Raw genomic sequence first — 25,339 nt, 5'->3', positions numbered from 1 at the left:
GAGATGCCAGATAGCACATTGTATCTCACCAAACCGCACTAGTGCATCCAGCAGTGAAGTAAACAGTGAAGTAAACGAACAGTGTTAAGGAGAGAGTGCAGGGTGCTGACTACCTCTTCTAGAGGCCAATACTTTCTAAATGAATGTTATTCCTGACCCACGATGCCTGCTACTGCAAGTTTGGACACGTCTCTGGAAACAGTCTCAAGCCACAAACATGGTATTACCCGTCTCTCACACACTGTGCAACATGACTCTTTCAGTGTATACAATTTCCAGGTCCCTATAAAGCTGGTTGCTCACTGTATTTGCATTACCAAAATGTTTCCTTGTGGTAACATTGTTACTTAGGGTAAATGGCATGATTTTCCAGTTATGAAAAGACGTTTATATCCCACAGTTATAAAAACCATATTTTCCTATGTATTCCCCCTCTGAGTTCTTTATACTTGCTCTAAATACCTTCTAGCCCATCTTTTGAAATGTCTTCACCTTTAGACTCGGACTCCTGCATATTTTTACCTAGGATTTTCCTCCTCCTCATATATCATTTTCCCTCCTTTTTTGATTTCTGAACATTATGGCATAGTCATACAGGGCTACTGGGTCTAGTGAACATGGCATGGCGCAAGTGCGCACACACACACACTCATATTCACCCCTCCCCTGAACCCACACTATTCCCACCCCATTACTTTGTAACTGTTGGCATTCTCTCTGGTTCCACTTTATAAAACAAAAGCTTATTTTCCCAAGAGAAATGCACACTCCTAGCCAGAGTATGTCCTCCAAAAGCCCTACTTCACTCTGGAAGCTGGCTAGCTTTTACTCTTTCCAGATTGCTCCGCAGGGTTCTTTCATTGTACCACCTTTCTTTCTGAGTCAGGCACATCTCAATGCTGCAATGTCTTGGGCTATACACAGTTTTACTGTGGGATGAAGCACCTTGACCATGGGCTGTTTAAGAGTGAATGAATTATTCATTGTTCTAAAAATACAGCCTTCTATTCATCCTAGATATAAAAAATTTAGGGTCTTGGACAACCAAGGAGGTTTGTTTGTGTGTTCATTTTGGGGAGGATGAGTTTCCCATCTTGCTGCCTTGGGGGAGGTACGGGGAAGCGGCATATAAATCAGTTTGTCCCTTGAATCTAGAAATTGTGATTCTTGAATATATGACAGATACTTAATGGTTACTGTCATAAGGCTCTGCTTTCTCTATACATTCTTCTTACTCTGTGCAATGTCCCGGCTTATCAAAGGGCTGACAGTTCTTCAAACATATAAATAAGCCTCATCCAAATCAGTGGTTGGATCCACCAGACATACATACACTCACTGAGAAAGATTTTAAATCACTCAAGAAATCACCTAATTCTGATATATGCCCTGCCTGTCAAGAGAGGATGATTTCTCACTGTGTACCAGATTTCACTTTTCAACCCCTTCTAGTAAGTATTGGTGCCAATTCTTACTGTAACTACTCCACAGAGTCTAAAGGCCATACACTAAAAATTCAACCTCTATGAATTCAGACTCAGTCATAAAATACTGTGTGCATAATTCTTCTTCTCTTTTATTTTCATTTTCTACAAACCCAAGGTCTGATATGCCACTTCCTCTACACCCAGCCCTCCTCTTCAGCACAGTTTTGAGTGTGTAACATGACAAGGGTCTTGTGGTCCCCCATAAATTACTATTGTCTTGAGATAATAATAGAGTTGAAGTATGGGGAGGAGGACAGGAAGGGGGGATGATTATATTGAGGCTTTAAACAATGAGAATTAAATGATGGGAGATATATTTATTTATTTATTTTCCCAAGAGCCATTGCTGGGGTTACATCTTATTTAGAACATAATCATTTGATTTTATAATTACTTTTGTGGGTTGCAAAATAATTACTGAGGAGGCAAATCTCCTCCGTGCTAAAATAGCAGGAGCCATTGTTTCAAAGTTCATGCTAAAACAATAATCAATTTCAGATTTTTAGGTGTTAGGTGGGTATTGTAAGAACTCTTTTCTCTTTTGTAAGAGATGTGAGCCTGAAGCTAACATAGAAAGAGTGGGGAGGGGGGGAAAACCAAGGAAAATATATAAACAACAAAACTCAGAGCATTCATTTCTTTTTAGTTGGAAAAGAACATTTTTAAGTTGTTCCAAAAGGGAAGGGAAGCGAAGAAACATTTACTATGTGCAAGGCATTGTGCCAAGTGCTTTACAAATATTATCTCGTTTTAAGCTGGTATAGACTTGGGTGAGTGATCTCTCTCTCTCTCTCTCTCTCTCTCTCTCTCTCTCTCTCTCTCTCTCTCTCTCTCTCTTTCTCTCTCTCTCTCTTTCTCTCTCTCTCTCTCTCTCTGTCACACACACACACAGTCACAGACACACACACACACAAACACACACACACACACCCTTGGAGAATGTAGAAACTGGAAACAGGAAGACCAATTAGCAGGCAAATTGTGAGGCAGATTGTGAGGGAGAGATGTTAGCCAGGTGGAGCTTTCAAATCCATTGATAGGGAAACACTTGTGACTGTATTTCTCCCTCATGGCCTATTTATAAAACTCTGATGCTTCTTCCTAAAGAACGTCTCTAATATCAATTCTTTCTTTATTAATCTGAGGACTAGATCTTTTCTCCAAATCTTAGTTCCCTTTTGTCTGTATTATTACCACCTTTTCTACTACCATCAGCAACTTTACCATGAGTCATAATTGCCTGACAAACACATTCCTTCCTAATCTAATTCCAACCTAGTTACTTATCCCCCAAAATATAAACTTCCGGAGGGCAGGGATCGTTTTGTTTTGTTTTGTTTTTGTTTTTGTATTTTGAAGGCAAACAATGGCACCTGAAGCACAGTAACTATTTAATAAATGTTTGTTGACTAAGTGAGTGACTGACTGTTCCTCAATGGCCTCTTCCCTACTAATCCCCTAGTTCCCTATCTTTAGTCACTGAAGTTCCAATCCCCAAGTCTTGCACTTAAGAGTGTTAAATTTAAAAGCTGGCATGTTTATATAGTTATCAAACTAAAAGAATGAATGTTGGATTTGTAATCCATTATAGGATATAGGTACTGATGCTTTATCTAACTGAGGGTCATGAATTTATAATATCCTATTAATTCCAACTAATTCCAGCTAATCTCTTTTACCCTTTTAGCCACTTGGGTAGAACAATTTTAAGGCATTATATTACATGGATTTTCAGATGAACATAAATTTAAAAATAAGTCAATATTGTGGATATTCAAATATTGCCTTTAAACAGACAGAAACACTTTAGAAAGAGCTGGGAAATTATTATCTATATGAAGAGATAGCAATGATTCATATTCACTTTTATACTAAAAATTCAAGTGGAGGAGATTATACATTTTGACCAAGTGGAAAAGTCCTTCATTTCACCCCATGACCATAATGAAATTTCTGATTCTTTGACTTCCAAGATGTCTTCTGCTACAAAGGCCTTGAGACTTCCAACTTGGGGCTATGTCCTTGGGATCACAGCCCTTTAAGCCCTTACCTCTCCTCCTCAGTAAATAAGCACTGATAGCAAAAAACTCTGATCAACTGCCTTGGGTGCAAAGGAATTTCCATTTACCCTTAGTTCCCTCCTCTATAAAGTGGAGATAAATAATAGTAGTACCCACTTGCCAGGGTTGTTATGAAAATAAAATGAGATACAGTCTTTTGCCTTTTTTGTGTCTTCAGCATTTATCAGAGTGCTTGGCACATAGTAGGTGCTCAACAAATGCTTGTTTAAATTATTTTTAAAGGTAAGTTCATTCAGAAGGATGAAGAGGACAGATAGTATATTATAGAAGAGAGAGAAGAGGACTTGGAATTCAGGAGCTAAGAGTTTCATTCTGGCACTGTCAATATTTGGTAGCATCAATTCAATTCAGTTCAACAAGCGTTTATTAAGTATTTTTATGCACTGTGCTAGAAGTAAAGGAATATAATAAACAATAAGCTGATCAAGAAGTCAGGAAGACCTAGGTCCAAGTCTCACTTGTCCCACATTAGCTGTATGATCGTGGGCAAGTTCACTTAATCTCTCAGAACCTTAAGCAAGTTTCTAAAACTATAAGTTGCAGAACAGTTATGGATCTGCATTGGTAGAGTGAGTTTCCTCATTAAGTGTGATGAAATCACAAGTCTAGTCTCCACCCCTTCATATACATACATATATATATGTATGTATATATATATATATATATATATATATATATATATATATATATATATATATATATATATATATATATAGCTAGCTAGATAGAGACATATAGATATCTATATCTCTCTATCTAGAGAGGTACTAAGGATATAAAAGACAAAAATTACAAAGTTTCTATCCTCAATGAGTTTATAGGACAAGTCATTTCCCTTCCATTGGTCTGAGTTTTCTCAACTGTAAAATGAGGAAGCTGGATAAGGTAATTCCTAAAGTCCTGTATAGTTCTAAAATTCTATATTTCTAAGTCACAAAAAGAATATTCCCTCAAAGGATATTAAAAGGAATGAATCTCAATGAAAGCATTTCAGTAAAATTCCAGCATAATGATACTAGGCACTGCTGTATCTAAAAATATCCATATTGGAAATTATTTTGGAAAATATTTTAATAGTGAAGTCCCTTAGAAAATTGCATTTCTAAAGCTGGTAGGACTAAAGAATGAATTAATGTGTTTATAGATAGACATTTGTAAAGTATGTGCCTAATTTTTTTTTTTATTGGTATAGAGACAATCTTGTGCTGTTGTATAATCCATAGGTAGCTAAGTCTCAGCAGTCTAGATTTACAGAATTCAGCTTCAGAGTTGGAAGGTGCTCAGAGGCCAGTAAAGTCCCACCAGAAGGCAGAAACAAATTCCTATATCAGTTTACTCTGTGTGGGTCATCCAGCTTTTGCTTGACAACTTCCAGTGACTGGAAACCATTATGCTTGGAAGCAAGCCATTCCATTTTTGGATAACTCATTTTTAGCAGATTTTCCATGACAAGTTCTGCCTCTCTGAAACTTCTACTATTGTCCCTAGTTCTGCCTTCTGGGGCCATCTAGAAAGAGTGTAATGTCTATTCCACATGACTGACCATTCAAATTTATATTATGTCTCCACCTAGTTTTCTTTTGTCCAAACTAAATATTCCCCACACATTCAGCCAACATGCAGCCCACTAAACTTGCAGCCCTAGATATTCTTCATCCTAATTACTTATTAATAGTGGAGACATCATTCTCCATCATTTTGTATTTGTACATTTGATTTTTTTAAGCACAGGTAGAGGATTTTAAATTTATCCTTGTTAAATTAACTTTTAAATGTATTGGGCCATTATTCTAGCCCATCAAAATCCTTTCAGATTCTTACTCTGTCATCCCAAATGGTACTCAACTTCCTAACTTTCTAACCCTAATCTACAACTTTCAAAACCATGCCCTCTATATCTTCACCCAAATCCACAAAAATGTTCAACAGTACAAGTACCAAGGACAGATCCAACTTCCTGACTGGAAGCTCCACCCCCAATGGAGCCAGCCCATAGAGGTTTTTCTCTCTAAGACAATGACCAGTAAAGACTACTTTGGGGTTCTAGTCATTTAACCAGTTCAGTTGCCTCATCCTGGGTCATCTCCAGTCATCCTGATGAATATCTGGTCACTGGATTCAGATGGTTCTGGAGGAGAAGTGAGGCTGGTGACCGGCACAGCCCTCCCTCCCTCAAAACAAAGTCAAGTGCAAGTCATGTCTCTGATGACGTGATCTTAGGCAACGAAGGACGAACACACACATTTATCTGGCCAACTAGTTAAGAATAATTTTTAGCATTAGCTCACAAGATGAATTAAGAACAATTTTTACATTTTAACATACAATGAAACTTTATTTTAAAATAGTTTTATTTTTTAAAAAACACTCTTATTTTTTAAAAAAAGTGGCTGAACAAAAGCAGACTTCTGGGAAGATCTGATCTGCAGGGTCTTTTTTTTGCCAGTATCTGGTGGCCTATATCTCTCCATCTCGTCAACAAAAATATAGGAGACTATCAAATGCTTTGCTGAAACTTATGTATGCTATGCATAAATACACTATATATTTTTCCTGATTTTCCAATACAATAACTTTGTTATAACCCTGTTAGTAAAAGCTAATGAAGTTAGTTTGGCATGGCTTGTTCTTAATGAATACAAGATGGCAATTAATAATTACTTCTTGAGTTTCTAAATGTCTACAAACCTACTTAATAGTATGCAGAAAACACCAACCAGCAATTCTACCACAATCTACCTTGCTTTCAATTATATTTTTCCCTCTTTAATATTTATTATATGTATACATAATTTTAAAATCATTTTGTATAAGTGTATGCATACATATACCTACGAAGAAAGGGAAAGAGAGAAAGCAAGATGTACAGAGAGGGAGAGAGAAAGACACAGGGGAGGGTAGGGGAGAGATACCAGTTCTTACAAATAGTTTTTAAACTTCAGGAAGAATTACATAATCATATGCTTAGAATTTTATTTCCTTTTCAAGCTATTTGAATTTGTATCAATTAAGTTTAATCCATAGGAGAACAGGGCCAAGATCATAGGCCTTGAAGCTAAGAGCATGAACTGAATCTCAGCTCTGACACAATGCTTTATCCAAGCAAATAAAACATTTAACCTTTCTCAAGCTTCTTGCCTTTGGTCATGCAGCTAGTTAGTATTAATGGTAGAACTTAAGCCCTTGTCTTTCCTTATTCTAAATTTAGCCTGTATTCTAGTAGATCGTATTTCCCATTTAGGTGTACCTTGCTTAATGCAAAAGATGCATTTCTCAAAAATTGTTTGTAAATGCCATTACATTTTCTTTGACTTCCACTATGCTTTCATAGATGATCTATCTTCATTTATGATTTTTTTGAGAGACAAAGGAGGCTCCTAACCCTTCAACTTTCACCAATCCTCCCCCTTCATACCACTTTTTTGTCTCAATTAAATTCAGTTAAATTTAATTTTAAAAAACTTTTCCTGCTGGCCAATTGTGTTAAGTAGTAAATAAACATTTAAAGGTACCACAAAAAGTGTCTGAAGAGAAAAGACTTCCCAAGGAGATTAGTAATGCTCTCCAGTTATCTCTTTTGTGGGTCTACTCCTTTAAATATCAGATTTTTTGAAGTTGAACACACACTATTTCCATAAGCATTGAATGTATTAAAGTTGTGTTCACCCTTCGTTTTCAAAGAGGACCATGACATCAGAGAAATGATGACATGACTTGTACTTGACTTTGTTGAGTAAGGGAGGGCTGTGCAGGTCACCAGCCTCACATTCTCCTCCTGAGCCATCTGGATCCAGTGACCAGATATTCATCAGGATAACTGGAGAGACCAGATATTCATCAGGATCACTGGAGATGGCCCAGGATGCAAAGGGAGACCTTGGCCTTTTAGGAGCATAGTATTATGTTATTTTAACATTGAGGCTATTGGATAGTATTATGTTATTGGAACATGAGGGTATTGAGGTACAATTTCATTTTAATGAATCTGACCAATCAAAAAAGTGGCTTTGTCCAATTCAAGGGTCATCCCTTAAACTTAAAAAAACTTTGACATGCCGATGCCCCTTAGAACACTCTGGCTTCCTAGATCATCAAATCTTAAGACTCCTATAGCTTCCATCTTCACTTTATCTCAGATACACCCAGGGATGGTCATATCCTTTATCTGACCATCACCCAAAGCATTTCCACTTCCTGGTTCCAGAAAGTTAAAATTCCTCTCCTATCAAGACCTCATATTTTTTAATCTCTCCTTCTGCTTATTTTCCTAAACCTATTCTTCATACTCACCATGACCCAAGTCCCTCAGCTTTCTATATTCTCCCTGTCCATCATCCTTGCTCTGACCACATTGCTATCTTCAGTCTTAACATCATGGTTGACCATTTCAACCATATTATCAGCTACTCTTGAATCCCTTCCTCCTTTTCCTATTGCCAGTCACAGATGTCCAAGCCCCAACTTTGGGTTAGCCCCTTATTTCACCTTCTTCCTATTCACATGTTACTAAACGTTGCTGGATGAAGTCATGACAACACGTCACCAGGCCCATTACAAATTGATGTCATCTATTCTCAGCTGGGCCTTCACTGCCTTCTGCATGGCATTTCTTTTATTCTTTTCTGATTGGATCTATAAAATTCCACATAGTAGCTATTATAAATGTTGTTTTTTTCATTTCAGATCTTTCTGTTTTAGTAGAAAACCTTGGTTTCTATTTTACTGAGATAATAGAGCCTATCCATCATATGTGAAGTACATTGCAAACCTTAAACACTATAAAAACCCTAACTATATTATGATTATTCCTCCCGCTTCAAATCTCTAAACCTTTCTTTAATATGCCACATCCTCTCATCCTTCGCTTGGTTTCTAAGAAAAGACTGTATCATTTTCTTGCCAAGGAAAATCCCTTCCCATACCTTGCATCTTGATTCCATTTAGTTACTTAGAAGAATTTGCTTTCTTGTTCATTCCCTATTTCCCTCCTCATATTTAATCTCTCTTCATCCACTATTTCTCCACTGTTTAGGAACATGCCTGGGTCTCTTCCATCCTTAAAAGAAAGCAGACATCTCTTCATCCAACACTGCCATTTCCTTCAGATATTATCTGCTATCTTTTTTTCACTTTCATAGCCCAATTCTTCAGAAGCATTACCTGTACTTAGTGTCTCCATTTCCTCATCTTCAATTCACTTTTCAGTGCACTGTAGTTTGACTCATGATGCTACCACGGCTCTCACAAAGTGACCTGTGATCTCTTCCCTTCTAATCCAATAGCTCTTTCCCAGTCCTGATTATATCTAACCTCTTTGTAGCTTTGAACACTGTTGACCATCCTCTTCATCTAGTCTAACACTTGTTTTTCTTAGTTCTACTCCTACCTGTTTGGAAGTGCTTCATTTTCCCTTGCTGGATTATCTTCTTCCTCCAACCCCTCAAATGTGAGGGGTTTTCTCAAGGATCTTTGTATACTCTCTTTGTAACTTCATGAGATCCAATGAGTTCAATTATCATTCAAATGCAAATTAATCCCAAATCTCTCTCTCTCTCTCTTTCTCTCTCTCTGTCTCTCCCTCTCCCTCTCCCTTTCTCATTCTCTCTCTCTCTCTCTCTCTCTCTCTCTCTGGAAAAATGGATGGATAGATGCCCACACAAGGTCTTCACTTCTCTCTTCAACTGAACTCCAGTTCTGTATTGCCACCTACCTTTTGGACATCTCTAGTTGCATGTCACATAAGCGTCTGAAACTCAACATGTCCACAATGAAATCTATTGCATTTCTTCATAAACCCATCTTCCCTTAAAACTTCTCTATTTCTGTTGAGGACATTCACATCTTTTGAATTACCCATATTAGTAACCTTGAACTCTTCTGCTTACTTCAATTTCCACATGCAGTCATTTATCAAGTCTTTTCATTCTTACTTCTCTCAAATTGTTCTCTGTCCCTTCTACCCTAGTTCACCTTCACCTATGTGTAGGAATCTTCTTGCCTCCAGGCTTTCCATTCTCCTATGTATTCTTCATACCACTGCTAAACTGATATTCCAAAAACACAAATCTAGCTATGTCACTCCACACTCCTCATCCCCACTTTAAAGTTTTCAGTGGATTATTATTACATTCAGAATAAAATACAAATATTTCAAACTGACATTTAAAATCCTTGAATAACCTCACTTAACCTTATTTAAGTCTTATTTCCTACTTCTCTCCTTCCTATACCCTCTTTTTCAGTCCAAGTAGCCTGTAAACTATTCTCATACACAGAGTTCTGTCTCCCATTTACTTCTGGGTTTTTGCACAAGTGATCCTCCATGCCTGGGATGCACTCCCTCCTCATTTCTGCCTCAAAATATCTCTGGCTTCTTCAACACACAGTGCAGGAACTACCATAGGCATGAAGCCTTTCTGCATCATCCCCAATTAATGTCACATTCTCCCTCTTGAAATGTTCGTATATGACTTTGTAAATATTTCATATTTACTTGTTTTTATATATGTATTATATCCTGCCAATAAAATAGAAGTTTCTTGAGGGCCCGAATTGTTGATTTTTTTTTTTTTTTGGCTTTGTATCCATGATACCTGACATGTAGAAGGTGTTGAAAAAAGATTTAAGTAAATAACATCTAAGCCACTCACTATACTACAGGAGTGGAAATAATGTTGAGTTTGTGTGTGCCTATTCTAAATAAAATAAATGTTCACTTTGTATTTTCAAACAATAATATTGCTTTGAAAGTTTGGGGTCACTTTTGAAGTGTGTATGAATGTGTGTGTGTGTGTGTGTGTGTGTTTGCGTGACTTTTCAGAGATGAGGAACAAACACTGACAAGACAGTGGTCCTTTGTCAATACTCATCTGCTTTAACTTATGCTTATTTCTATATTCACAGATAAACCTCTGGTCCCTGTATTATTACCATATACCCATATCCCCATGTCCACTACTCCTTTTCCTTTCTTTGCTTATCTAACTGGCTTTTTACCCTACCCATCTCTACCACTATAATCCAATACTGCATTTATATCCAATATTAAAATTCAAATTATGAATTAAAATCATATTATTATTAAACAGACGAATGAATACATGGCAAAGAACAGATAAATTATCTCCTTTATAAGGTTTTTTTTTAAGAATCGAAGGAAGGCCAGCAATGCAGTGTTACTAGGTCTGGTGGATATTAGAACTATTAGACAACTCTAGGTATTTTAACAAACTAAGCTTGTATGTGTGTGTGTGTGTGTGTGTGTGTGTGTGTGTGTGTGTGTGCGCGCGCACATGTGCATGTGCATGTGTCTGCATACGGATACATGGAGAGAAATAAAAGACCAAAGAGAGTGGATTGGAAAATGCTTCACTTTAAATGGTCCCAGAGTTCTCCCTGCTCCCAAGGCCCATTTTTTTCAATATTAATGTTCTTTTGGGACTCTCTATGACAGCAGATCCTGGCCTACCATATTCTCAGAATGGTGGGCATAAGCAAGTTGCAGCAAATAACCAACTATGACTTGGACACAAGTACCACTGTGAAAGATACTATAAAGATCACATATGAATGGAAATGGAGGTAGACCATTCACAATGAGACTGAAAGATAGAAAGCCTCAGTATGGCATTGGCATCCATGAAATGATAAAAGACTCAGAAGAAGACCTTTAGGATTCTAGGTAAATCCTCCATGGGGATTTATGGAAAGACAGGGACAAAAATAGCACAAAACATGAAGGCATGGTTTGGTTGCAGCCTGTACACATGGGAGCTTTTCTATAAGATCACAGACTCATCAAAACACCAACACAAAGACATATGCGCAAACATGCAACAAACCTTGATGCTTTTTTGTTCTTTTATGGCAATTGATGGTATGTAAGACTCATGATTTTGTCATGGATTGCTGTTTGAAAAATTCCAGAATACTTTAGGAAAATTACTAACATAACTACTGTTTTATGAATGAAGAAAACTGCATGAACACCATACTTGTAACAAAGTCAATGGGTTCAGCAATGGACAGGGTAAGTATAGAACCAATGAATCTGCTTAGAATCACAACGAGTGGCATCTCATTAAACGGAAAAAAAAAAAACCCAACCTCTATTATTTTTATACTGTTGAGATCAGTAGCAAAAATGTGTTTTTGCTGTCATGGGTACAGTACTCTTTCCTCACAAAGCTCAGTCCCAGAGCTGAATAACATATCAGGTACATTCTGAGCAGCTGGAATAATGGATCATTGGGTGGAATGTAAGATAAATGGATCTGAAGGTGTGTATTCCCTTAAGAAAACATGCTATATGGAATGGTTAATGTCAGAGAATCCTAGGTTTTGAGAGTGAAAAAGAATCTTAGAGGTCATCTTATTCAAAGGTGTCCTACATGTAGCCTGTGGGCTATATGTGCAGCTGGAATCAGGCTAAAATGGAATTTGGAAATATTTAACAAAATAAATAGAAAACAATAAAACATAGATAGTATAAGTCAATATACAGCCCACAGGGATTCTTATAGTTTAGCATCCCCTTTTTATGTTTGAGTTTGACATCATTGATCTAGTTCAATGTCTTCATTTCACAGAAAAAAGAAACTGAGTGCTGGAGAGGTGATATGAATTACCTTAGTTCCAGAGGAGGGAGGTTATTTACATTTCTAATGAAAACTCCCTGAAGGCTTAAATATTGAACTCTCCTTGTTCCCTTTCAATAGGATTGTAGTTATAAATATTCAATTTTCCCAGAATATTTTTTGGGGAAATATATCTATGTTTGCTGCCTACCCAACTTATTATTAGAACATCATAAGGTAAGAGTTATGATATGTAGGGATACCTTCAACAATTCCATAAACCTTGTTTGCTTTGCAAAAAAGCCAAGTTTATTTGTATTTATTTAAGTTCATACCACATAAACAGATTTTTCTTGAGGACTCAATCACCTGCACTTTTCCACTAAAAGCAGAAGGGTTAAATTTTTGACCTCATTCTCTTTAAAGGTTAAAATGAACTCACTACATGTTTAGGTAGGCAGCTCCATCCATGCAAAATGATAACTATAAGACATCTCAGTGTTCCTTCAGAGGGAAACCAATATAATCTCCCCTGTGGTTAGACTCTTCTGAAATTAAGTACTTTCATATCAAAGGAGGTATCCTTACCTCCCTAAATCCTTCTGAATAATTAGAGACTGTAGAGTCAATGCAGATAAGAAGAAATTCCTGCTGTGAGCAGTAAAAGCTATGCCTCAAGAGTACTAGGAGTGCAGAAAACAGACAGGCACACACTAGTGTACATGCAGTTAGACACATATAAACACATGCATGAGTAAAATTATATTCCTTTCTGGTTATGTGAAGATTTAGAAACACTAAATTGAGACAAATCTGTGATGGCTGTTGAGAGTTTTTCTTTAGGGGGATCAATTTAGCTGAACAGCATGAGTTTCTCCAGGATGAAAACTGTCTTACTCTGCATCCCAATATAATGCTTTGTGCTTATATCATAAAGGACTTGATTTGTAGTCACTGAGACTGTGGTCACTAAGAAATAGTAAGAGTAAGAAATTCAAAATTATGCAACAAATCTATGTGGCACCTCTTTCCCCTAGTCCCAATACTAAGAGTTAGTAATGCCAGAAAAAACATCCTTTCCAGTGTAGTCCCAGGTTTTCTCTAGTCTAAGCTGAAAAGCCATTCCACCCAGTCTCCCTGGCAGTTTAATCAAAGAAAAGTATAATTACACTAGCAGGACTCTAATTTTGAAGAGACATTAGTGGAGCCCTCCTCACTTCATTACACTGAACTCCACTGGTTGACAAAACAGAGTTCTCTGTAATCTGCTGCTCTGGTTGGAACAAACTAACCCATCTTTCCTTGGGTGAAATTTTCCCTCACCAGAGAAATTGAGCAGGTACAAAAGCAGAAAAGAAAAGGAGCTTCTTAAAGCTAAGCCCTTATGGTAATGGCTAATGTTTTCATCCTCATATTTGCTTCCTAAAACTTTTCTCTGACCTTCAGGAATAGGAGATATGTTCAACCAGCTTTAGGCAAACCCTCCACCCCCTCATAGCCACAATGAAATGTCATCATATTTGGTGACAACCTGTATGGGAAAGTGTCTGTTTGGACTACTGTAAGTCAGTCTTACTCAATTTCAAATACTTTTTGGTGATTGATTCTTGCAGAATTAACCTCTTTTTAATTGCTCTACTCAAACTTTGATAACTGGGAGGGGCCTTGGGTGGACATAGGCACGGTTGCCCTCAGCCTGCCAACTGAGGTGTCTCTCCTCCCCATCCTTCTGGATTTGGGATGTTTGGTTCCTTTAAAGCTGTCGCTAGGCAGCTGTCAAAAATCCAAGGCTACATTTCACCCTCCTGAAGCATCATCCCATAACTCCACCAGCCTTTAAGCAGATGAGCTCTCACCCTGGGGTGCAGCCACCACACCCCAAAGCCATTTTGCAGAAAAGCCAACCTCCCCTAACAGTCAAGCTCAGCAAAGTCCACTTCCATAAAGGGTGAAAGTTTGGGGTGGGGTGGGGTCAAACCGCACGAATAAAAAGAACCCCAGCCGCCACAAAACTGGCCAAGTCCAACAACCCTCCCCACATAGTGATCGAACAGAGTTGTCTGGCTCTTTCACCTGCTTCACAACCTTATTTCCAACAGCAAAGAGAAGGTGCTACTATTCCTGCCTTCTCTCTCTAACGCTTCCTCGAAGTCCTCCGAGTGCTTTATTCTTGGGGTCTTTCTGTGTGCCCCCGCAGCCAGAGATCGCAAGCTAAGCACCCGGCAGATGCCAACGTGCACGCCTGAGGAGGAGCGGGGAAACACAAACAAACCTCCCGGTCTTTCCAGCCGCTCCCTCTCTTCCCTCTCGCACAAATGCCTGCACGGAAGACATCCCAGCACTCACCGTCCCGGGTGTCCTCCCCGCGACTGCAGTTGCTGCAAATGTGTTTTATCTCTTTGCCTATGTGGCAATGGATCACGAAGGATACATTGTTGTTAGGCGCGGGTTCCTTCAGAGGTCTCATCCTCATCAAATAAAAAGCTTTCTTTTTCGGTTTCTCCAAGCTCGGCTCTGGCCCCGAGCCCTCCCTGCAGCCCAGTGAAGGCAAGGCAAACATCTCAGGCTGCCCTGTGGGTGAGTGATGTGCCATCCGCTCACTGTCCGCTGAGCGCTGATCTGTCACACGGGCAGGGACTCTCTCCCTCATACACACAGACACACAGACACAGACACACAGACACAGACACACACACACACACACACACACACAGACACACACACACACACACACACACACACACACACACACACACACCCCTTTCCTCCACCAAGGGATTTATGGCTCTAGTTCTACCTATTAAACGGGAAGGTAGGGAGGAGGTTAAGGGGAAAGCTGGGGCGTGCAGCGGGGAGGAAGCCCTAACAAAGTCTGTGTGACCTCTATGACCTATCTGCCTTAACCAATCCCCAAAATTTTAGCTGGAGGTTGCCCCCAGCAAGTTGATTTCTCGAGCCTACCTGAGGTGCTTCTCACCTCCCTGGGTCTCAGATGCACAGATTTCCCCTACATTTCTTCCCTCCCCCTCTTCCCAACTTAAGCATTTTCAGCAGCAAATCAGATTGGTCCTCTTTTCCCCCTTTCTCCAGCTATCTTTGCATTCTCCAGGCTCCCATCTCCCTCTCCTGATAAGTATCATCACCCAGAAGCTCACTGCCATTATGAACCCTCTAGAGAGAAAGAAGGTGCCCAAGTAGCATCTGTGGAGCAGGGATAATCTTCCATCCTCAAGCCAAGTAACCAATAGCACATTATTTCTACTCTAGCAGGCAGACAAGACATTTCAATATCACTGGCATTTTACTATATCACTGACACTCAGATAAAACCTGCAGCCCCACCTTCTGACAGGACCCAAGGTGCCAGGCTTTTGAGGAAGATAACTGTCAGCCCTTCTATTCTGTTCAATAGGGATACCCCTCCCCCCTTTAAAGTTAATATTTTCCTGCCTTTAATTGGGTTAATTGAAAACCCCTCAGGTTATGCTAGTATTACTGATAAAGCTCAGTAATGGTAAGTGACACCAAATTAAATTTCTAAATAGATGACAGATTCTTAAAATAAGGCAAATCCATGGCTCACTAAAGAGGCATTATTAATTTCTAGCTGAAAACCATAGCCTTTACCCTCATTGTCTTTTCCATTAAAGTAGCTTCATCTAAAGAATCAATGTTCTTGCCAGTTTTTCAAGGTTAAATAGCCTTGTAGGGCAGGTTAGGCAGAATCTAATACTAAAGATCGAGGAAGCATTTCTAAAGGTGGCCTTGAATTACTGCCCCCTCTCTCAAATCTGAAAAGTACAAAATATATAGGATATCACACAGATAAAGAGAACCCACTATGTAGAACCATAACTAGGGCAGGGTGAACAGGACTTTTTGGCCACAATTTAGAGGGTACAAAGGTACTTGCAGTATTTTATCAAGCAGGAAAATAATATGCTTAGCAAAAAATAAGAGAAAGGGACTCGACCTGGGATTTTAGTGGTATGAACAACTCCCTCCACCAATGCAAATCACCACTTTTCCTACGACTTAAAACTTTTAGAAAGTCTTGGAGAGAACTGGGAGGTTAATTGTGACTTGTCCAAAGTCACAGAGGCAGTAGTGTCAGATGTCAGTCTTGAACTGAGATCTTGGCTTAGAGATTATCTCTCTATCTACTACTTTTTCTGCCTTTCAATTAACAAGAATAATTTGTTAAAATAAAGCAATAGCCCATTTCTATCTTTGCCAGTCCAAGGCCACCTCCAAGTAACTGCACTGACTGCTCTTCAACCAGGATTTACCACCTTCCCTATTGTATTTGTTTCTGAAAGTTGACTTGAGGGTGTACTGTGTTTCATACATTTTCTTTTTGCCTCAGTTTCACAAATATGTCTTGTTGGAGGGTGGGGCTGGGTTGTCTCAACCTACATCTTCTTATTTTACCGATATTATGTAGTTGTAAATTCCCATTACTTAGACTACTATCATCTGGAATATGCCATGCCCAAATCATATAGAAAGCTTGGTCTAGTGACCAATAGGAAAACAAGTACAAATTTTCATTATTTCAGATTCAGAGAACTGCTGGTGACCAGATTCTATGACCTACTGAAAAAGAAATCTTTCAGGGAGAGAAGAACTTCTCTTATATTCATATATAATTTGACATTAACTCACCCCTTTTCTTTAGCTATCAGGGGATTGAATAACTTCTCACCTTTAGTCTCTATTACTAAACAACTGCCTAATGACTTTTCAAACTAGCCATAGCTAAATCTCCCTGTAATTTGCTCCTGGCAGATTTATGTCACTTAATTCCTGACTAATTATAAACCTGAATTCAAGCATGGGAAAGGTCCTATTTGTCATGCAGCTTGAATTAAGCAGAGGCAGATTAAGGCCTTCTGGGGGCTCCAAGCACCCATAGTTTGGGAAAACTCAAGAGGTCTTTTATATTCTTTTGATATTCTTTTGTTTAAAAAGCAACTATGGTGTCATACTCAACAAAATCCCTTTAAAAATATCATATCATTGAAAAATGTAAGAATTGTTTTTCTGTCATATTATTTTAGTTTTTTATTTTAATTTCTATTTTGTTTGTTATTTTAAATAAACCTTTAATACTGCTCTATTTTTATTTTTAGAACATAAATACTGCTAGAGTATTGAAAACTGGTTTCATAAAATCGAGAACTATATGGATTATAAATTAAACAAATATAAAAATTGTAGCAAAATAATTGGAGAAGATGTGACAACTATTAAATTAAATGAAAGAAACAACCATTAACAAAATCATATGTTTTTCATAATTTAGCCTTCCACCCAAATAAGAGCAGGGAGAACTATGTAATGATCAGTAGAAAACCTGAGCCTAGATTTTTAGGAAGTAGCCTTGGGTTCAGGCTTGATAACAGCAAGGAAGATCTCAGAGGCTAACAGCACTTAATAATGGGAGTATATGCACTGTGCTATTTCAGACTTCAGATATAAGACATGTGTGGCACATCTTCTAATACTGCTTAATAAGGATGGTAGATAGAATATGCCAGTAAAGCACATCTAGAAAAGAAATAACTTGAAACATATACTGTAAAACTACTACCTATGGAATCTCTTCTAATCTTAGGAGCTCTTAGTTATATGTTGAGAGTAATTATGGGGTAATCTGGCACTAGATATAGGCACCTGTTGTATTGTACTAGATTACACAAAGCATATTCAATATTATTCTTCTCGTTTCACTGTCTTCCATGATACAGATACATAAATATATTATACAAATTCACATATATTCTTATCAATCAGTAAAAATACCCACTATGTATTTAGGCACTGAAACTGAGGCTAAATACTGAGTATACAAAGAATGAAATAATCTCTACTCTCAACAAATATATACAGAATAGACATAAAGAGCATATATATGTATATATATGTGTGTGTGTGTTTGTGTGTAGGTATATATATGTATTATATGAAACCTTTTACTTAATTTAATGTTTGATATATAATTGTTTAAGAAGTTATGTACACATATATAAACAAGAATGTACTAGTAAATGTTTAACAATCAGGCTCTCCAAAAAAATAGCCTATGCATATACTTTTAAGTTTAAGATATATTATTAACACTTTAAGTATAGACAATCAAGAAAACAAATCAAGCCTTGATTTATATTGATTGGATGTTTCTGAGGTGTTCGCACTGAAAATTCTGAATTTGACTAAATTAACCAATGATTCCTTGCTCAGCCTCAAGTGTTAAGAGGAGCCCGAGTTTTTGAAAAAGATAAAGCATAATAAGAACAGATCAGATCAGACACAGAGAGAGAGAGACAGACAGACAGAGACACAGATAGAGACAGAGAGACAGATGCAGAAAAAAAGAGACAAAGAGACAGAGAGTGTGTGTATTCCGATGAAAAATAATATGCCTTTTTTTTTGGTAATATAGGTTCAGTTTTATTGCTCTGAGTTTGAAGCAACTGTCCCCAATCCCTCTTCTTGGACTCAGGGAGAATTCTATGTAGTTTCTAGAGCTAAAAAACACTTTGTCTTATTGTTAGAAGTGAGGGTGAATCATAGAATCTTAAAGTCAGAAGGTAGTTCAGATGCCATCTACTTTATTAGCCTCCCTACCAGACTTAATAAAACAATCAAAGATCCTATATTTTGTCCCTACTATGTGCTAGACACTGGAAATAGAAATACAAAGACAAACTTAAGTTCTATTCTCCTGCCCATCTTTTCTGAAACATTGGACAAGGGAGGGATCAAGAGATTCAGTATTTCTTCAACATCTCTGGATACTGAAACCTTTTTTAATCCTTAGGGGCCCATTTCAGGTGCAATGAGACTCTGGGGGAAGGCATAACACAGAGGATTCCCTGGATTTGCAGTCAAAGGACTTAAATATGAACCTGGCTCTGTTCTTAATAGTTGTGTGATCTTGGGTAAATCACTTAATGTCTCCAGGCCTTTTTCTTTAGTGACTACAAAATAAAGGTTTGAACTAGATGCCTTCTAAGTTATATGGATTTACGTCTCTAAATCTATGAAAGTTCTACTCTAGTTCTCCTCTGCACTTGTTGAGTTGTTCAGTCATTTCCAACTCTGTGTGACCCCATAAACTTGTCCATGAGGTTTTCTTGGCAAAGATACCAGAATGGTTTACCATTTCCTTCTGCAATGTGTCTCCATTTTGTAGATGAGGAACTGAGGCAAATAGGGGTTAAGTGACTTGCCTAGAGTAATAGAGCTAGTAGGTGTCTGAGGCCAGATTTGAACTCAGATCTTTCTATCTCCAGACCTGGTGCTCTACCCACTGTACTACCTTGCTGCTCTGAGTATGATCACCCGTCACATTCATTTATATATATCTTACCCCTTCTATTAGATTATAAGCTCTTTGAGGGAAACACATATCTCATTTTCCACCTTTATATCCCTAGTGCCTAGCATAATCCCTGGCACATAGTTGATAATTAATATGTGCGCTTTAGAGCTGGGTATCTTTTTGCCCTTTTAACAATTTCCTGTTGCCAGTTCTTAACTGGACCAATAAGAGGAGAAAAAGAAAGTCCTCCCAGGTCTTGTCTCCTAACATGCAGGTGCCTTGTGTACTTAGAATATAGGTTTCCCTTAAACCATCTGCCAACACTATTCTACTATAACAAGCCAATGGCATTCAATGCCAAGATCGTCTTATAAAGAATCTGCATTTGCCTCAGCCCATAAGACAAAAATATGTTCAATTATGGTCTACATAATTATGGCTAGAGCCTGCTGTTGCTGCTGCTAATCAAACTCCTTGCACAGATAATGGAAGGAAATTTGCATACTGCAGTACTCCTAGAGGGAAAAAAATTGTGGTCTTTTTTGGCTTTTAAAAAAAGAAAAAGAAAACAGAAGGGACAGACAACAGCAGCCATTGATGAAGCACTATGAGAGTCTAGAGAGAGGCAAAGTTTGGAAGTCACATGCTGGGATGCGGCACCTGCTTGTTCTGTGACACCTTCTAAAACCTACCAGCAATCTGAGGCTGTCTCCTCCTGCAGGTGTATAAAGCTTGGGCAGTTGCTGTAGATACACATATTGATGATCAACTACATGAGTGCTGAGGAGAGGGATGAAAGACATATGACATGATTCCTTCCAGGAGCTTAAAAAGTATTTAAAGAGAAGAGGAACATACACGAGGGATATCCATGGGGGACACATCAGGGCAGAGCCCTTAGCTGAAAACTACACCTAGTGCAGTGTCTTACACATGGTAGGCCATCTAGCTGCCAGCTATAACTTGAATCAGGCCTTAAAATACTAACGATGATCTTGGGTGAGACAGGCAAGGCAATAGATACACTTACTAGACCTGGTTTTGCTCTTGACTCTCTGACCTTCAGATGATGGTTGTTTAACTCCAATCAATCCATCATTAATGACCTTCCATCCTATTGATTCTATGAACAGCTATTAACCTTAAAAACAAGATTGAGGATTTAAATTAGGAAATGATTCTGGAGTGCTTTGAAATCCAATAAGAAATCCTCTAAAGGCAGAGGAGTATGATTATTAAACTCAGTCAGAATCAAACTATAAACTCCATGATGAGGTTAAGGAGTTTAGTGGTATTCTCAGAACTATTAGCTTATATACACTGAATTGTTGCCAGAAAAGTTTGCTTTTATCCATTTTATGCTCACTCATATCTTTACACTGAATACATTGCCCTCTCCCCAAGTTTGGAGTATTAAAAATAATAAGACATTGTATGGATTAGGGGCAGATGACATAGTAGCCTACTATAAACATTTGTCCACATAAATATCTGTTAATCGAATACAGGGGGATTATAGAAGTAGAAGTCAGTGGATAAACTTGCAACACATATCACTAAACAGGACAGAGGTTTTAAATCTTGCCACAAAACAGCAAAGATTTTTTTCCACTTAGGTGGGGTCTGAGCTAAATAAGAGAAAAAGATTTTCCTCTATAAAGTTTTTCTTCTATAAAGAATTCTTCTGTGCTATTAAATAACAGAGACAGAGAAAGCACGCAGTTTGGGAGTGTTCATCTCTAAGCTACTGAGCTTCAGTAAATGAGATGATTCAGGTAACATTGATCAATAATTATCTGGTCTCTAGAATAAGGGGTAAAGTAGAGGTATGAACCAAGAGAAAGTCATACCCCTTGGACTGTCCAGTGAGACAATACAGCCTTGGAATAGTGCCAAATCCCTCTAGGGATAATTCAAATTCCAAAGGTGAGAGGAAAAGGAGAAAGTTTTTAGTTTCTCTTATATGACCAAACCATGCCTAACAGCACCATCTATTGGTACATCGATATTAACATAACTCCTTTTACTAGGAATTCCACCCCAACATTTATGTAAATAATTGAGCATAAAAATGGTGGATGATATGGCATGTAGGAAGAACACTCACTGGTCTCTAAACTGAGTGCTAATTTTATTTCTGACACTTGTTGACACCCAAGAGAAGTGGTGATTTAAGAGACAGATTTAATCTCTCTGAACTTCATTTTCGTTATCTGTAAAATGGAGATAATTATATCTGTACTACTTATTTCAAAAATCTATTAGTGCTGGAAGCAACCTCAGAGATCATAGTTTTACATAATTTTACAGACAAGGAAACTGAGACCCACAGAGGCTAAATGATTTGTCCACTGCAATTCAAATGTTAAATTCTGGATTTGAACCCAAATCCTCTAACACTAGAACTAGGGCTGTTGTAAGGAAATGATTTTGAAAATCTTAAAGCACAAAATATGTTACTGGCAGCCACTTCTCCAGAATAGAATTCTTGATTTTTAATGAGTTGTTTTGAAAAAATTCTGATATAGCACAATATTGTCAAAAAAAATTCTTTGGCACATACTTTAATGGCCTTAGTCTGCCACTCAGAGTGATTTGCTTCCAAATATGACTGATCTCATTTAGGATGGTGCAGTGTTTCTAAGGAGGAGACACATTGATCATGTGCTGTTCAACCAAGTGAGACTCTCCTTTTTCAGATTAGGCTACATATAAGGATTAAAAAAAGGGTACAAATATTTCATTGTACACACAACTCTGTACTTTTTTTTAAAAGTAAAACAAAAACACCCAGTAAAATGGTATTGAGTGCAAACTCAATGGCAGTTGGTGCTGAAGAAGACAGAGACAAAATGAACAAAGGAACCTCCTTAACTTCTTTGCAAAGGCTGAGGATAGTGGGGGTGGGGTAGTGTATGGGTATGGAACACCACCTATACCATCTATTGTCAATCAGTCGATTTGTTGATTTGATTTGCTGAACTGTTCCTCCCCTCCCCAATTATATTTTATTCTTTGTAAAAAGGTACTACTCCCTGCATAAAGGTGGAAATGATGATGATATTAAAAAAGATTTTAAAAATGTAAACAAGCAAAAAACCCAAATAAAAATAAAATCTAAATTCTTGTTGAATGCAAAGTATACATTATGCCCTAGTAATCACCTGTTGGTGTATTTCATTATGTCAAATAATCTTCCATTATAGTATCCATTAAACTATGACTTGGGAACTACTACAATGACCCAGTAAATGGTTTGAAGGCTTTTTGGGGCAGGAAAGGCAATCTTGTCTTTATCTTTCATCCATTTCTTTTTTCTAAGAGTTGTTCTCTGGTTCACACTTTTGGCATGGAGGCCTTGAATGGATGAGACTGGGCAAATGTGGAGATGCCCCAGTTTATATTTCTATTTAAACATCCTATTATGTTCTTTTGAAAGGTCCTTTTTAAAATGTTATTTTCCAGTACAGCTGAGATTTTTATATGACTCCAAAAACCCCTTAACATAAAGTGCTTTTGAAGTTCATCTCCAGCTTGCTTTAGAATGTGGACCTCAGAATCAGTCCAGTGGAACCCTCTGCTCTCCTAAAAAGTAAGTATGTCTGGCAGCTATTTGGAAAGTTGTAACCATGAACTATTTGATAATATGCCACAACTGTTCATGGCTTGATTTTCTGCATTCATTCTCACTGAAACTTAGTTTATTATAAAGAAAAAGTTTCACCTTTGTTGCTGCCCTTACCCTGTTATCTGTAACAGTAATAAACATGACACAGCTTGCCTCTTCTCCCTCCTCTTAATTGGACTTTCCATACCACTGGCATGCTGAGAATTATTCTGTCTTTTTTTTCTTCTTTAGAGGACCCCCAGTGCTATTTTAGGACAGCAGCATATGGCATCATAAAACATGACGAAAAAGGTTACATGGCTAAAGTTATAGGATGTGGATGCTTTGCTTGCCCTGCTGAGAACAGCTGCTGAGGAAAGTGAATGAGATAAGAATAGGAAACTGAATTTATCCTATACATTGGCAGGTCCTTGTCCTGTTGATCTGTAAGGATACTCTCAAATAGAAAATATGAATACCTATTTGGTTAACTTGAGGGCTGGGGGCATGTGTGGGGATCAAATAAAAAGTACTCAGCCTGGTACTTATGGCCCTCTATATTCAGTTCCAAACTACCTTTCTAATCTTATTTCCCATGGGTCCCCCCACCCCACCCCGGCCCCTTTTTCATTTGACATTCTAGGTAAGTTGGATAACCAATTGTTCCTCTATATCAATGTTCTATCTCCTGCTTATCTGTATTTAAGCCATTTCATATGACAAGAACTCATTTCCTCAACATCTCTGCCTTTCAGAAATCTTACCTGCCTTCAGGGTTCAGTCGGGGGCTACCTCTTTCATGAAGTTTTCACTGATCCTTCTGGTTGTTAGTTCTCTCTCCTTCAAATAACCTTGTGCCTATGTATTTCTGTACTTGTAATCTCTCTCCCTCCTTCCTAAAGTAGAGTGCAAGATCCTTTTGAGCAGGGACTATTTTGCTTTAGGCTTTGTATCCCAAGCTTCCTAGCTCAGTGTCTTGTATATAGTGAATCATTAAGAAACATTGATTGAATTGATCCTCATCAGATTACAGATGTGTCATGACTATATAATAAAAATCAGTCGTAGCTGGTAGTGAAATTGAACACAGAATGACACTGAATACCTACATAGGCTGGTCCTAGGGGAAAGTTAATAGGATGATGTAACTTTGGCAACAAATTCAGGCTAGCCATTTTGCCAAGTATAAATAACTATAAATGCCACATTACAAGGGAGTGTGATCATTTCTTGAATCCAAGCTGTGTGTGGGCAGTTGTGGGTAGACTGAAATGGAGAAACTATTAATGGGTTTTACAGCTATAAGAAAAGTACACTATCTCTAATTCTTACCTTCAAGAAATGTGAGGTAGTATTCACTCAAAAAGGAAAAACATAATCAACTACGAGAGGCAATATGGAATGCAAGAAGGTGCCCTGAACTTGTCAGAAAACCAATGAGAGTTCTGTGTCAGCTAAGTAATGATGGGTAAGTTATTCTCTGAGTACTTCTCTGAGCCTTACTTTCATCATTTATAAAATATGAATTATAGTAATTGGACTATCTTCCTCCTACGGTTATTATGAAGGAAGACCACTGTCAATCTTGAAGTACCACATAAATGTGAAAAGGGGAAAATCAAGCTATATATCTGGGGTTCTACTATTTTCAAGTTTATTCCATTTCAGACAAATTAACATTTAATTTTCTGTCTATAGAGATGACTTTGAGTCTTATTGATAGCCAAGAAGGAATAGTGATTTGGAGCCTAATCTTCAGCAATAGGAAGGAGTAATATGTTGAAATAGGAATTATGCGAGTATTACAGGGAAATGGGCACTCCATATTAGAATTTGTGGTAGAGAAAGAGAAGAAAATTTGTACTTTGGGGAGCAGGTTTCAATGGGTTCCAAAAAAGGATAAGACAGAATGCCATGGACTGAAATCTTTTGAAGGAAATCTGCCCAGAAGCAGTGGGATATGCTAGGAATGACATTCTGAAGAAACAAAAATAAATAGCTCTGTTGAGGAAGAAATAAAAAAGACTGATGTGAATGCACAGGGAATTAACCAACCAATGTAGATGTTAGTGTTAGAAAAGGCATATATAGATGATGGAAGTGAGGACAATAATAGAGGATTTAATTCAATTCAAGAAACCTTTATAAAGCACCTACTATGTGCATGACACTGCGCTAAGCACTGGAGATTCAGAGGCAAAATGAGATTTGTCTTTGTCATCAAGGAACATACATTCACCAGGGAGGATATAACATGTAAC

The 25,339-nt window shown here is 37.8% G+C and overlaps 1 protein-coding gene across 13 annotated transcripts in view; it reads right to left on the bottom strand.

The window, feature by feature from the left end:
• Nucleotides 1-25,339, bottom strand: part of PHACTR1 (phosphatase and actin regulator 1) — a 668,125-nt gene that overhangs the window by 304,534 nt on the left and 338,252 nt on the right. The window contains exon 1 of one of the 13 annotated variants that reach the window (XM_072603844.1): nt 14,491-17,169. The exons of 7 other annotated variants lie outside the window; for them this stretch is intronic. In XM_072603844.1, the coding sequence (XP_072459945.1) occupies nt 14,491-14,794 (304 nt within the window). In that variant the 5' untranslated portion in view covers nt 14,795-17,169. Of the gene's footprint in view, nt 1-14,490; nt 17,170-25,339 lie in introns of those variants that run through there. 5 more of the 13 variants (XM_072603841.1, XM_072603836.1, XM_072603837.1 and 2 more) reach the window with 5 other exon arrangements.

This window comes from Notamacropus eugenii, chromosome 4 (genome assembly GCF_028372415.1).
Source record: "Notamacropus eugenii isolate mMacEug1 chromosome 4, mMacEug1.pri_v2, whole genome shotgun sequence".
NCBI classification, from domain to species: Eukaryota; Metazoa; Chordata; class Mammalia; order Diprotodontia; family Macropodidae; genus Notamacropus; species Notamacropus eugenii.
The sequence above is the reverse complement of the archived record's forward strand: the minus strand, read 5'-3'. Positions and strand labels throughout refer to the sequence as shown.